Source organism: Alternaria infectoria (assembly GCF_024043175.1).
Source record: "Alternaria infectoria strain BMP 0036 chromosome Unknown scaffold_3, whole genome shotgun sequence".
Classification (NCBI taxonomy): domain Eukaryota; kingdom Fungi; phylum Ascomycota; class Dothideomycetes; order Pleosporales; family Pleosporaceae; genus Alternaria; species Alternaria infectoria.
The window spans coordinates 231,362-245,437 of record NW_026250692.1 but is presented as its reverse complement, the minus strand read 5'-3'; the positions used below and the strand labels follow the sequence as shown (position 1 = coordinate 245,437).

General features: G+C 53.4%; 6 protein-coding genes across 6 annotated transcripts; 4 read left to right on the top strand and 2 right to left on the bottom strand.

The window, feature by feature from the left end:
- Positions 1–547: 547 nt before the first annotated feature.
- J4E92_002332 (uncharacterized protein) lies at positions 548–2,305 on the top strand (the record flags this gene model as incomplete). The annotated part of the gene is made up of 3 exons (XM_051493737.1): positions 548–587; positions 746–1,136; positions 1,189–2,305. 3 exons carry the CDS (start codon positions 548–550, stop codon positions 2,303–2,305), a joined length of 1,548 nt encoding a protein of 515 aa, XP_051355416.1.
- Positions 2,306–3,028: 723 nt separating this feature from the next.
- J4E92_002331 (uncharacterized protein) lies at positions 3,029–4,246 on the top strand (the record flags this gene model as incomplete). Its single annotated transcript, XM_051493736.1, has 3 exons — positions 3,029–3,590; positions 3,683–4,056; positions 4,112–4,246. The coding sequence occupies 3 exons, from the start codon at positions 3,029–3,031 to the stop codon at positions 4,244–4,246; spliced, it is 1,071 nt and encodes a 356-aa protein (XP_051355415.1).
- A 1,793-nt stretch (positions 4,247–6,039) lies between these two features.
- J4E92_002330 (uncharacterized protein) lies at positions 6,040–7,626 on the top strand (the record flags this gene model as incomplete). The annotated part of the gene is made up of 1 exon (XM_051493735.1): positions 6,040–7,626. One exon carries the CDS (start codon positions 6,040–6,042, stop codon positions 7,624–7,626), a length of 1,587 nt encoding a protein of 528 aa, XP_051355414.1.
- Positions 7,627–7,955: 329 nt separating this feature from the next.
- J4E92_002329 (uncharacterized protein) lies at positions 7,956–8,817 on the bottom strand (the record flags this gene model as incomplete). Its single annotated transcript, XM_051493734.1, has 2 exons — positions 7,956–8,086; positions 8,322–8,817. The coding sequence occupies 2 exons, from the start codon at positions 8,815–8,817 to the stop codon at positions 7,956–7,958; spliced, it is 627 nt and encodes a 208-aa protein (XP_051355413.1).
- A 546-nt stretch (positions 8,818–9,363) lies between these two features.
- On the bottom strand, positions 9,364–11,761 carry J4E92_002328 (uncharacterized protein; the record flags this gene model as incomplete). The annotated part of the gene is made up of 2 exons (XM_051493733.1): positions 9,364–11,697; positions 11,753–11,761. The coding sequence occupies 2 exons, from the start codon at positions 11,759–11,761 to the stop codon at positions 9,364–9,366; spliced, it is 2,343 nt and encodes a 780-aa protein (XP_051355412.1).
- A 178-nt stretch (positions 11,762–11,939) lies between these two features.
- Positions 11,940–13,655, top strand: J4E92_002327 (uncharacterized protein; the record flags this gene model as incomplete). The annotated part of the gene is made up of 5 exons (XM_051493732.1): positions 11,940–12,134; positions 12,206–12,293; positions 12,351–12,611; positions 12,673–13,348; positions 13,397–13,655. 5 exons carry the CDS (start codon positions 11,940–11,942, stop codon positions 13,653–13,655), a joined length of 1,479 nt encoding a protein of 492 aa, XP_051355411.1.
- Positions 13,656–14,076: the final 421 nt, after the last annotated feature.

The following is a 14,076-nucleotide window of genomic DNA, read 5'->3' as shown; positions in this document are numbered from 1 at the left end:
AGTCTGGAGAGCTCAACTTTCCTGTTGTTGTCCAATCATCTAACTTGAAACACCTATGGGCAGCCGGTGACTCTGTCTCTTGATTGCACTCGAGGGTTTGGCGACAGTCTTCGTGTTGTTGCACAACCTCATGGGAAAAATCGTATGGTAACGCCATTCTGCGCAAAGCAGTGATTATGTCGCCAAGTAGGTGAAAACAATCCTAGACGATGGCGGACAGGCAACACTCGGAGGGAAGCCCTGAGTCTTGTCTCGGGCATTGCGGGGAACTTTGGAAGCAGTGTCAAGAGTATCAAGGCTTGGGCAGACACTTCAAAAAACCAATCTGGGCAAAGGGTGATCGTTGATGTTTGACAAATCGAGGGTATCATACGGGCCAGGCAAATCCCCAAAAGCACGTCATTGTCTTGGCGAGCCTCGTCTAGCGGGCGTCTGCAAGCAGCACTCAACACCAATGTGATGACTCCCCACAATGTGATCGATACGCCAGACTTCCTGCGACGCAGGCTCCACTCTTCCCTACGACTACACATACGATATCGCGAATATGGAAACACATGGATCTGCCAATGGATCGACGAAGTATAGTAGGTGCATTTTAAACTTTTCTTGCCGTCGCAAGCATTTCGGACAGGCAAAGCAAGAACGGCTGGTTGCTGTAATTTGCTATGCGGAATGTTGGAGAATCCAGACGGGTTTCCTTGACGCGTTCTGGCGGTGCATGATCCAAACTGACATGCGGTAGGGACGGTGTCGTCGCAACCCGAGAATCCGTTCGCCAAACTTATCCCCGACCAGACCTTTGCCGTCATCCCCCGGGTCACGCTCGAATCCGGCGTCGTGTTACACAATGTCAGCGTTGCCTACAAGACCTACGGTACCCTCGCGCCCAGCGGAGACAATGCCATGGTGATATGCCATGCGCTCACGGGAAGCGCTGACGTGGGAGACTGGTGGGGACCGTTGCTAGGTGGGCCTGGGAAGGCTTTTGATATATCGCGCTTCTTCGTTGTCTGTATGAACAGTCTCGGCAGTCCTTACGGGAGCGCAAGCCCGGTCACAGCAAAAGATGGCGACGTCTCGCTGGGTCCGTACGGACCCGAGTTTCCACTGACAACTGTAAGAGACGATGTCAAGTTAGTCGAGCGAAATCTGGAATTCGTACTTGGAAGCCGCTAACGGGCACAGTGTCTTCAAGCTCCTCTTGGATGATCTTGGTGTGAAGCAGGTCGCTGCGGTCATTGGAGGATCCATGGGCGGTATGCTTGTCCTCGAGTTTGCCTACTTCGGAAAGGACTACGTCAAGACCATCATCCCGATAGCCACTTCCGCTCGCTACAGCGCATGGGGCATCAGCTGGGGCGAAGCGCAACGGCAAAGTATCTACAGTGACCCCAAATACGACGACGGCTATTACGCATATGAAGATCCTCCATCGACCGGGCTTGGAGCCGCACGCATGTCTGCTTTACTGACTTACAGAAGCCGCGACTCGTTCGAATCAAGGTTTGGGCGCAACACACCAGACCTGTCCAAGAAACAGAGCATCAACACTGTACCGCGACCGACCACTCCGTCCAATCCCTCCCACGAACACTGGGCGATACACAACCACGGTCACAAGAACGCTGGCTCGCCGCGTCTGATGTCACGGACAAACAGTAGTACCGCCATACCCGGTTCTGCAGCCGCACATGCCGACCTCGAATTCCATGATGCATCGGACCCAGGCACTCCGAACCTCGAAAGGTCAAGCTCGACAAGTAGCAGCAGTCAATTCCCGCGCTCATCGAAGCCTCTAGCGCCGCACTACTTCTCAGCACAGTCCTACCTCCGTTACCAGGCCGACAAGTTCATCAAGCGTTTTGACGCTAATTGTTACATCGCAATCACAAGAAAGCTGGATACGCATGATGTGTCCCGCTACCGCTATCCTGAAGGCGAGACACCCGAAACACTAGATCCAGTATCGGCCCTTCATCATGCGCTTTCCTTGATTGAACAGCCTACACTTGTACTAGGTATACAATCGGACGGTCTCTTCACATTTGCCGAACAGAAGGAATTGGCCGCGTGTATTCCCAAGGCTACACTTAAGACGATCGATTCTCCAGATGGTCACGACGCCTTCCTCCTGGAATTTGAGCAGGTAAACAAACACTTACTAGGCTTCCTCAAGACCGAGCTTCCAGGGATCATGAATAGAACACCAAACATAGAGACCGCAACAAGTGATTCTGGTATGGTCGCCACCAAAAGCAGCACGTTTGGTGAGGCTGAGATCGACGATATCACGGCATGGTAAGAAGAATGGGAGCATTAAATTTGGCACGGCGTTCTGGGTTCAGAGGATAACTGCACTGGTCGGCGTACAGATTTCGGTATAGGCTTGAAAGAAGCCCGCATGAGTATGATGCGCCCTGGGGCGTCCCGAGCTGAGGTTCAACCCCTCGTAGACACCAAGTACTGCAGCATGAGAGCAGCAACAACGACCCAATAATTCTGTCCACTTAGTTTTCCCGAATCTTTCAACTCCGTCACAAACGGCTCGCTCATGTCCAATTTACCTCATGTCTGTACCCCGCCTTGCACGCTAATCTTTAGTCGTCTCCGCACGTCCACCGTCTCGCGTGCCCCTCATCCTCGGTTCGTATACACAGCGGATACTCCCCGCAGACCTTGACACGAACGTGCTTTATCCGATCTGGTCTCCCGAGTTGCAGTGCCGTAGGATCACGAGGGCTTCGGTGACGATGTACGGTAGATTATGAACGCAACGTCTTGACAATGGTAGAGGGATTATCTGTGTACCGAATTCGGACTGCTCATGCTTTTGCGACCCCGATCAGTAACCTTCGACTATCCGTACAAAGGCCAAGAACAAGGTCCGTTAAGTTGGACCCCCGCACATAGGACAGTGAGTGCCGGGTGTCCGTGTTGATACATATATAGGTGTATTCGGAGTGACTTAATGTTCCTCAATCAGCCATAGTCCCTTTCTTCACATCGTCCCGAATACAGTAACATTATGCAACTCCCCAAAACACAAAAGGCGGCCATCAAACAAGGCACCAGCGACAACGCTACGATTACCATCAAGGAGATTCCTGTCCCGGAACCAGCTCCTGACCAGATTCTCGTCAAGATAAACTACAGTGGCCTCTGTGCCTCGGACAAATCCCTGCTCCATGATGAGTGGGACTTCAAGATGGCCGAATGTACCAAAGGCATCGCAGGCCATGAGGGCGCTGGCATCGTTGTAGCCGTTGGCGCAAACGTGCAGGATCTCTGGCAGCCTGGTAATCGCGCTGGTATCAAATGGATTGCGTCTGTATGCCGACGATGCGAGTTTTGTACTAATGGCCAAGACGAATGTCATTGCCCGAAGCAGCTGAACAGTGGATTTACTGTTGCGGGAACGTTCCAGGAGTATTGCTTAACGGATGCGAGGTATGCGACGAGATTGCCTGATGGTGTCAAAGACGAGGAGGCGGGCCCAATCATGTGTGGTGGTGTTACAGCATATGTGGCTTGCAAGAGAAGTAAGGTACTCCCCGGGCAGTGGATTGTCATTCCGGGAGCGGGTGGTGGTGAGTATGCGCATAGCGCTTTTGTGTCCTCTTCCGTCTTTCGCAGCGACGAAATTGAAACCGTCATATAAGATGATACTGATACCACCCAGGCCTTGGTCATTTTGGTGTTCAGTACGCTCGCCATATGGGTATGCGCGTTATTGCCATCGACGGCGGCGCCGCCAAACGCGATCTGTGCCTCTCTCTTGGTGCCGAGAGGTTTATCGACTTCACTACATGCTCGGACATCACTTCCGAGATCATGAAGATCACTACTTATGGCGCCCATGGCGTGATCGTTTTCGCAGCAACGAAAGCAGGCTACGAACAAGCGCCACACTTGCTGAGACCCAACGGCACGATGGTGTGTGTAGGCCTACCGAAAGATTCGTCGATCATTGCGGGAGCTAGTCCAATCCTGATGTGCCTCAAGAGATTGAATGTTGTGGGAAGCGTGACAGGAACGCTAAAGGACGTTGAGGAGGTGAGTGTTATTCTCGCGAGCTAGGTAGGGAGACTGCTACTAACTGGGCGGGTAGGCACTCGACTTTACTTCGCGAGGACTCGTACATCCGATTCTGACTCATGGTGGTTTGGAGGATATTGATCGGTTCTGTGCAGACATGAATGCAGGGAAGCTTGCTGGACGGGCTGTTATCAAGATCGCTGCGTAGATGGGTACAGTCCACGATGCTCTACATCAAGTAGAAATTTGGTACCGCCATGCTACACTCAAGATAGATCTGCGCCAAACCCTACGTGAAGCAAATCAGAGGCGAATCATTTTTCTGCTCTGCTTGACTCCTTCCTTCGTTATGATGCGGCTGAATGCGTGGCTGAAGGGTTTACGAGTGGCTGTGTTTTACAATGGGTTCATCTTAACTTGCCTCGTGCAAAAACTAATCAGCGCTCTTTGGAGCACTACCTCGGTGACAGACCTACTCAAATGTAGCTCTCGATCTGCTATTGAAGAATAGAGTAACCAGCCACGGAGGCATCAGCGAAATTTAAGGTGATGGATGATGACGGTATGGAGAGGATCATAGGTTTCAAATCAAGACCAGGATACTAGACGAAGCTGTCGAGACAAAGGTGCCGGTTGCCACGAATATGCCGGATAGAGTGCAGCACTGCAGATATCCGCTGTGCGATGTATGATTGTCCTAGGGCTAATGTGAGATTGCGATAGTCATCTGACTTTTCACCGTACGCAAACCGTACCACGGAAATTGTTTATCGAAATGTCTGGCGCGGCGCAAGCAGGATTGCCTCACAGGTGACGCGAAAATGACGGAAAGATGACGTGAAAAGACAAAACGATGGTGTTCGAAAAGGAGCGGCGAAGAAGAAAGGAAGACAGTCGAGCAGGGAGAAGGTGTTGGCGATATCTGGAATCGGACAGGAGGGTGCGACCTGCGTGTGTCGGTCAGTATAGGCCACAAGGCGAGCGTGTCCGAGGTACGGAGGACAAAGACAAGCGGCGAACGCGTGCCGCCTGCGCCAGCGTACTGCGAACCCGAGCCGTGGGATTGCAATTAGCTGATGACTTCGGCATGCCTAGGGCAAGAAGCCGTCATGTGTCGAAGCCAAGATAAAGCCGACCTAGGGCGAGGCCTGACTCAGCTAAAGTGGCGCGGTTTGCGTTAGCAGGGCGCGGGGCGTGTCATGGTGGTGGAGCCGAGACTGTCAGCGTGGTGTGGGAGCAGCGAGAAAAGCGATGGTGTGGTGATTCTAGGCTCGGTGGGAGGTGCGCGAGATTCCCAGCTGAGGCAAAAAGCACGCAGGGTGGAGTGGAGTGCGGCGGACGACGGATCGCTTGCAGAGGTGCAGGACTCGACTTGGCTCAAAGGGGCGGGTGGGCCTGTTTCTAGGTCCTGTTAGCGGCATCTGGAACGTCTTCAGGCCTTGACGAGTTATCCTTGCATGGCACCAACAACTGCAGGGCAGCTGATAGCAACAAGTGATGCTCCTCTTCTCCGCCAGCTTCCATTCGCACTGCCCTGCGCTGTCAATCTCTCCGTCAGACTTGTGTCGCATCTTCCTCGGTCACATACGACGCGCCCCGTCCGCATTTCATTCCACAGCAGGACCACCCCTGTCGTCGCTTTTAGATATACCCAACGCGCCTGCCACCGCTTCTTTCGCTTCTGCAGCTCCTGTGGCGTCATCTCGACAGCGACACTGGACTTTGTCCGTTTGCTCGACTTACTTTTTCCTGACGAGAACAAATCACTGTGACACATCGAGTCCGGGGATTCCATCGTCAAACCACTACCGCAAGCCACCCGTTCATGGCGCCTTCTCCTCGATAGGTCCATGAGCTGCTTTGGCACCACACGCCGCTTCCAAATACAGCGCCGATACCTACACTAAAGTCGTGCCCTGACCTTGGCCAAGAGCCCTGCAGCCTTGCAGCCATCTACTCTTCAACGCACCGCCCTGCTCCATAGACTCGACCACTGAAGCCATGGCGCAAACACGTGCACCACGGCCTCGCTCGACAAACCCTTCGCCGGCCACGTCAACATATGGATACCACAACACCTACCACACCCACGCCCAACTGCCCATCGGGTCGCCGCCCTCGTATGCTCGCGCAACCGATCCTCAGACCCGTCGCGTTCTAGACGAAAGGACAAGGAGAGAGAAAGAGGCGGTGCGCAGTATCCAGTCACCCCCGCCCTACACCTGCACCGTCGAGATGGAAGGACTTGTTGGCATCAAGCAGGAACTATCCTCGCCATTCCAGGTCTCGGGACATCGAGAATGGCATGATGTCTACGCCATACTTCGAGGCACGCAGTTGAGCATACACCGCATAAAGTACCCGCGTCTCCTCAGCAAGAACAAAGAGCCATGCCCAGGTCGCTTGTTGCGAACCTATTCCTTGCAGCATGCTGAAGTTGGCGTGGCATCTGATTTCAAGAAGACGTTGCTGATACCAAAGTCTCCTTTCGCCCACCTGGTGCCCGCTGTCGCTCGGCCTAAACTGTACGAAACGGATCCACAGCTTTTCGAGCCTGTACGGGAACATGCCATCCGCCTGCGCCTGGAGTTTGAGCAGTTCTTGCTCTGTCCGTCGACCGAGCAAGGCATGCTCGACTGGGTGGAATTGTTTTGCGCCGCCATCGACATCAGTGCACCCCTAGAAGATCGCAGCGAGCCCCGCTACAGAAGTCTTCCTCGAAGGGGCAGGCGTCAACGCATTTTGGACAACGCGCAGTTCGGAGAAAACCTCGAGAGTCTGACAAGTCTAGAAGCCGGCCGACGCATCGTTGCACAACAGGAGCAAATTATCCGCCAACTTTACCCACATCTGGCTGGCACCCGCGACTCGGGCATCAGCCACGCAGCACCTGCGCCAGACCTGGAATTCGACGACTTCGACCCCGAAGACGTTCGTTTCCCGACGCGGCATGCGAGAGAATCGCTAGCACCCATCTCTTCACACGACTACGAGCAAGGTGATGACGAGCGTCCTGAGAGTGACTCATCGTCAGATTCCAAATCGGCACCCGCGATCCGACCTTGCCCTGCGCAGACCCTGCGTTACCGCCGCCGTTGCGCTCCAGTGTTGCTTGCTTCTTCTCCACGTGTCAGCGACGTAGTCTTTGGAAAAGGCCAACGCTTCCGCATTAGCGTCAAGGCGCACATGCTCGTCGACTATACCCCGCACCCACCCCGTTACGACGTACATGGTTTCGCGAGGTCCAAACGCTCTGCAAGGCTTACAACGATCCACAGCTCACCAACAGCCACCGCAGACAAAACTGAATCCGCTGCTGCCTCATCAGAGAGACCCAGCTCGCCTATTCGTGGTGTCAGTGATGATTCCATCACGTCAATCACTTTCGGCGAAGACCTAGGCCCTATGCGCTCCAAGTCAAACAGCGATGCTACAGGCCCATCAGGCCCACCATCGCCGTCTGGCATGTCGCAAACAAAGATGGATACCGCGCGTCAACTGAAGACGTTAGGAAAGCGACGAACGAGCGAGGACAGTCGCGAGACAGGCCTGAGCGCCGTCACAATTGGTGCCGGCTTGATGATCTGAGCATCCATCATACATTACATCTACACATACTCTCTTATGTCTTGCTGCATCACTGGGCGTCAACCGAGCCTACACTCGGCTTAGAGGGACCACTACTTTTCTTTTTAGCGTTTGCACTGGTGTCATAAGCCGGAAGGAGGATATACCCATTTTACTTTGTACGGCATATAACGAGAGCGTTTGCGTTGGGCTAGCAGTCGTAGTCGACGGCAGCGGGTCGTCTGTATATAGGCCATGCTGACATTAATCAAATTCATCTATAGAAATGACCCGTGCATGTAATCTTTCCATAGCTCCACCTCTCAAGCAAAGTCGCGATCCTGACACGTCTAAAACTTGACATAGCCCTTGTCCTTGACAAACGTAGCTAACCACGGTACATCCCTTTCTTGCTGCACCAACTGCGCATAGAATGCGCCGTGCGCAGGGCCATCTACACCGTTTAGCATGGGTGCACCATCTGCAAATGTAAAGTTATGAAGTTAGTGTATCTCTCATATGCGGTTTGTATAGTCATTTTCTTACCATGCTGTCGTTGGTCTGCATAGAAGAACCTATAACCCGATATTAGCAGAACATCCCATGTCCAACCCACACGTTGACAGCAAGAGAAGTGTTGCGTAGAGGGAAAAAAACAACTCACCGATACCCCTTCTCCTTGTACAAAGCATCTGCCATGCCAACCCAATGCGCACTCGCGCTCTTTCCCACACCCAGTGTCAAGAACAGCGGGACAGGCGCAATGGTCTGATTCAGCGTATTGCCAGTGTAGATAAACGTCTTCTTATCCCCTGCATGCTCCTCCCCCATGCTTTCCCAGCTCTTGACCGCTTCCTGCGCTGCCACATACGGACTCACGGTATTGACATTCAGGTCTTTGGCAAATTGTTCCTGGGATATGGATAGCACGCTCTCTTCCACAGGGGGAGGCGTCAGCGCGGCAGCGTTCCAGACCACAACGTTGGGCGATGTGCCGTACTCTTTTAGCACGAGCGAGAAGAGGTTGGGAATGGATGTTGGCGCCGTGAAATCGGCTTTCAGGGTGAGGATGCCCGTGTCGGGGTTGATGCTGTTCGTGCCGGATCGGGAGGCAGTTGCAACGCGGTAGTTCAGGATGGTGAATGAGGTGCTTATGGCTAAGCCTACATTGGGGCCTGCGCCGAGAATGAGGGCGACGGGTTTGGTGGACATGATGTTGGATTGATGCTGCCCAGGTGCGTGAGGCGGTACGATGAGACAAGAGACAAATGGGGCCAAGATACAGAAGCGGTTGGTGGTCCTATTGAAGATGCATGTGCCCTCCGTTGATACTTATATGCAGTGGGACGGACAACCAGGCAGCCTCCCATCCATCCGCCAGCTTCCAGAGTCCCGTTGCATTTATAATCTGTGCTGCATACCTGTATGTCAGCACAATCACCCCGGACTTTGCTTTCATACATTCTCGCTCTTTGCCAGTCGTTGAGTAGGTGAGAAGCCAAGAGGACGAATCCAGAAGGAGGACGTCGGGAACGTGCATGAAGAGTTACAAACAGGACGTAATCGGTGCCAAGCGAAGACTTACCAATCAACATGACTTGGCGAATCGGGATATTTGGCCGTTTGGTAGGTTGAAATGCAACGGAACTGTGCCGCGCAGGAAGCGAAATGGAAGAGAACTTGAACTGAGCGGCAATTCTCTGAATCCGCGGAATCGGCCATATCGTACAATACACCACTCATACCTATAGTCACCATTCATACGTCATCCAAGTCATAAGCATCGTGCTCAACCCTCTGCTTCCTCCCTTTCCTTCCCTTGCTACCCCGAATTTTCCGATCCGCAGTATACCGTCCATCGCGGTCACCAACCAACAACCTCCCTCCCTTGCCAAGCACCTTTGCGGGGCCTTCCTCGACGGTCCTTCCATCTTTCTCACCAACACCTATTTCGATAGTGACTTGCTTCGCCTTCTTGACTTTCCTGCCCTTTTTGTCGAATTCGTCGTTTGGCCGGCCTAGACGTACGTTGCGTGGTATCCGCGTCTTTGCGCCGAGGGCCCAGAGGTCGCCCCAGCGGACTTTTCGCGCGTCGCGGTAAGCTTGCTTGCTGAAGGAGCGTGGGACGGTCCAGCGCTCTAGCGTGCCAGCAGGTGTGCACACATCTAAGATGATATGGCCTCTGCGCTTAAGTGCGGGGAGCACAAGACGTGGGAAGGTGAGTGGGTTAACGTCGGTAGATAAGGACATGACGGGCTCTTCGGTTCCTGGGTCTGATGATGGGCGCCATTCGTGCCCTTCAAAAGCTGCGGCGGTTGATGCTTCACCTTGCACGAACCCTTTGCCGAGGATGTCATATTGTGGAAGGCGCTGGTCGCGTCCACGCTGGACGGCTAGGTAGCTGAACTGCACATCCTCATGGTTCTTGTCTTTTGCATTCAAGATACGTTGAAGGTATGGAGGGCGGATGTACCGCTGATTGAAGAAACAAAAGTCCTTCCTTCCTTGGCTCACACCTGTAGACTGATACATCGGGCACGTGCTGTGATTTGTGCATGGTGCAACGATCATTCCCGTCTCCTTCTCAGAGAATCTAGTCTCTTCGTCCGGTTTTGACACCTGAGATTCGAGTAGCGTCTCGATAGTTTCTGAGCCGGGAGAAGATATGTGTTTGTTTAGAAGGTACGAACGGGCAGCGGCTACAACTTCAAAGCCTCGTGGTAGGCCTTTCTCAATGAGGATGAGAACACCACCCTTGGGGTTCAGAAGAGACCAGTATTTTTCGACTTGCTCTCTGCGAAGATAGTCTTGTCGGATGGGCCAAAGTGTATGTGGCGCAATGATGACGTCATAGAACTTGCGCGGTTGCTGCGTGTTTGCATCGTCGGCCGCTGTCACAGTCTCTGGCAGTCGCGGGATAAATGTTGTGTTGTCCAGCAACTTGCTTGCACGGTGGCGCAGTGCATCAGATGCGGTCAAGACAGTCGCCTTTCCCAACGGGGTAGCACCAAGCGACGTGTTTCCCGAGTCCTCGTGCATACGTTGCCATTCGGCCTCTAGCATCTCGTGCCATGCGAGCACGCCGACACCACCAGAGCCAGCGTCTAGTATGGTGCCACCCTTTTTGTCCTGCAGCATGTGTTGCAGCCATCCTGACCCTAATCGGCGACGGACTTCAACCATGGCGCTCATGACACTTGCGTATGTGCCTGGCTGTACAGAAGCCATGTAAACATCAGCCTCGATGTTGCCCATATCTGACTGCGAAGGGTGGAGCGGAATTGGTTTCTGCTCGTGGCCCAAGCGTGCAGGGGTCGTGCTGGCGGAGTGAGGCAAACCACGACCGCCAAAGATACGGTTCGCAGACTCGGCGAGGTGTTTGTGGTTGGCGCGCGTCAGGAGCAGCGCGGTAGGGTCGACGAGCGAGTTCTTGGGCAGAAAGACGGTCGAAGGCGATGGCTTGAAGCGGCCCTCGATGGTCAATGGATGTGCGCGCATAAAGCCGTCTTCCTCTTGCCCTTCATCTACGTCCTCCCAGGCCTCTGCTTCCTCTTGTTGCAGTCGACTCTGCTCGTAGATGTCGTCGTGGTATGCCTGCGCCTCTTCCTCCCTGCGCGCTTCCCATTCTGCGGGTGTCATTGTCTCTTGGTCCGGCTCAGCAGCTGCCTCGTCTTCGGCATCGACCTCTTCCGCGACTTCAATCTCTTCGAGTTGGCCGTCCACCCCCTTCCTGAGCAAGACGATGGAACCATCAGGCCCCTCCTGCTCGACAATCTCGTCGTCAACTGCACCGTCAACGCGTTCCGCCTCTTCGGCAGCATCTGCAAAGACGGCTGGGCCATACAGCCTCTTGTATATTGTGTACTCGTCGTCGGTCAAGTGGTCCCGCGGCAACGTATCGCCGAACTGCTGCCTTGCTCTCCGCGCGTTGACTTCGTGGCCAACCGCGTCGGCTGCCGAGGGAGGCAAGCCTTCAGTATCCCGTGAGGCATGTTGCTGCAATTGCCGTCTTCCAAAGGCTGTAGAGAAGGCTCTTCGTGGCGTTGTAGGCTCCGGGGCGACCAAGCGTAGCGGCGGCGGCGCGTGCCGTGTCTGAGAGGGTAATCTTGCGCTACGCGCTCGTGAAATGGCAATGTTTAGTCGGCACGATGCACATACTGACGGTAAGCCTCTCGTCTTCAGCATCATCGAACGCCGACCTTGATCTTGTCGAGCAATGCATTCTGGCCGCTCGAGGCAAAGTTCGCCGCATCTTGAATCCAGGGTCCACGCGCTAAGCCCTGCCCAATCCAGATGCGTGCCGACATGTTTACTCAGCCTGCGCCCCGCTAGAGATGGCTCCCACCAACTATACAACATCGTTTAGTTGTTTCGAAACTATGAACATGGGCCTGGGGCCTGGAGACTTTGACTATCCGTCGCTGAAGAAGCTACTCGACAACACGACTGCTGAAGTCCTACTTCCGGGCGACGGTGAAGAGTACGAAAAGAGCATCGAGAGGTGGAGTGAGCACTGCATAAAACGAGCTGTACGTTCCCTTAGTTCTGTCTTTCTATACAAATGTTCCTGCATCATGTTCACGCACTTATACGAGCAAAGGCTGCTGTAGTCCTAGTCCGGTCCGCCCATGACGTCTCCGCGGTTTTAGCTCAAATACGCGAGCACAGAATCCCCTTCACAGTCCGCGGTAAGCACATCAGAGTACAGCCAAATTACATGTGAGAGAAAGACTCACATTCTGTAGGGGGAGGCCACAGCACGTCTGGAGCTGCGTCTATCCGAGATGGCATCGTCATCGATCTTTCCAAGATGCGCAAGGTGATTGTCGATGTGGATGCCGAAACAATCAAGGCAGACGGTGGGACTATCTGGGAAGATGTCGACGTTGAGGCTGCCAAGTTTGGTCTTGCAACTGTAGGTGGCACCGTCAACCATACCGGCGTGGGGGGCTTGACTCTGGGAGGAGGCTATGGTTATCTTACAGGAAAGTACGGCTTAACGATTGGTATGTGCATGAACCAGTATCAATGAGTATTGACAAAGTCTGCGTTACTGACATCTTCCAGATAATCTCTTGTCCGTTGACATTGTCCTCGCTTCTGGTGAACAAGTTGTCGCGTCAGCCACCTCAAACCCCGACCTATACTGGGCTGTGCGAGGCGCAGGCCAGAATTTTGGAGTAGTGACGGCATTCACATTCCAGGGTTATCAACAGAGGAGCCATGTGTTTGCAGGGCCGCTGGTTTTCCTTCCGGATAAGCTACCACAGGTCGTTCAGTTCGCAAATAAGTTTCATACTACCAACGACGGCAACCAAGCGATGCTCATGGGCTTCTCTGCCCCACCACCGGCGAATGCTTCGGTTGTAATTTGCCAGATCTTTCACAATGGTAACGAAGAAGAAGGAAACGCCTTCTTCGCCGACTTATTTGAACTCGGCCCAATAGCGAACATGACCGCCATGATTCCCTACCCTCAACTCAACAGCCTTCTTAATCAAGGAGCCGGCTTTGATGGACGTAAGCTTTTCGGTGGTGGCGCTTTCAGACTCCCCATGGACCCAAACTTCGCTATGCAGCTTCACGCTGAGTTCAATGCTTTTGTGGCGTCGCATGAGCGAATGAACGAAAGCATGATGCTTTTTGAAGCCGTTCCTTATAAGAAGGTCATGGAGATTTCCAACGACAAGACGGCTTTCTCAAATCGTGGCGATTACTATAATGTGGCTGTGATGATGAAATGGTAAGCCAAATCAGCACCACAGAGGAGTTAATATTAAAGAGAGCACAGGTTCGATCCTTCACTCGACGACAAAATTCGTACGTTCTCACGAAACCTTCTCAAAAAAGCCTCGGAAACTGCCTCGGAACGGTCAAAGGATGGTGGTGTAGGTCAGTACGGCAATTATGCAGCTGCCGATGTTGAGGCGAACGAGATCTTCGGCGCAAACGTGAAGCGACTCGAGGAACTTAAGCACAAGTACGACCCCGGTAACCTGTTCAGTCATGGCACAAAATTGACTCCGCGTCCCTTGGTAGTGGTGAATTGAGTACTCCCACCATATGTGCATATATACAACACGGGATGAAATGTATCGAATCAGATGCGTACAAAATTCAGTCTCCGGTTTACTACTATCTATTTACCACGATGATGCTTTGTTTACCAACAGCTCAGTACATACTTTTGTGTACTTTCCTTCGTCTCGGCTCGAGGTCGGAGTTACCACATCGGATATATGTCTACACTACACGACGCGACAGTAGCGCCGGAAATCAGCAACCCCTGACGTCACCCCATACCACCGGCCTCTACAATAGTACCAAGCTTCTACGCCACACTCAGATAACCCTGCACGACTTACCGTATCCACTCCTTTTCAGTCTGCGCTCGGGAAATAATGTCTACCGATGCACCGACAGTCTCTGAATCAAAGGACCAACGTTGTGGGGCACGCGATCCACGGAGAT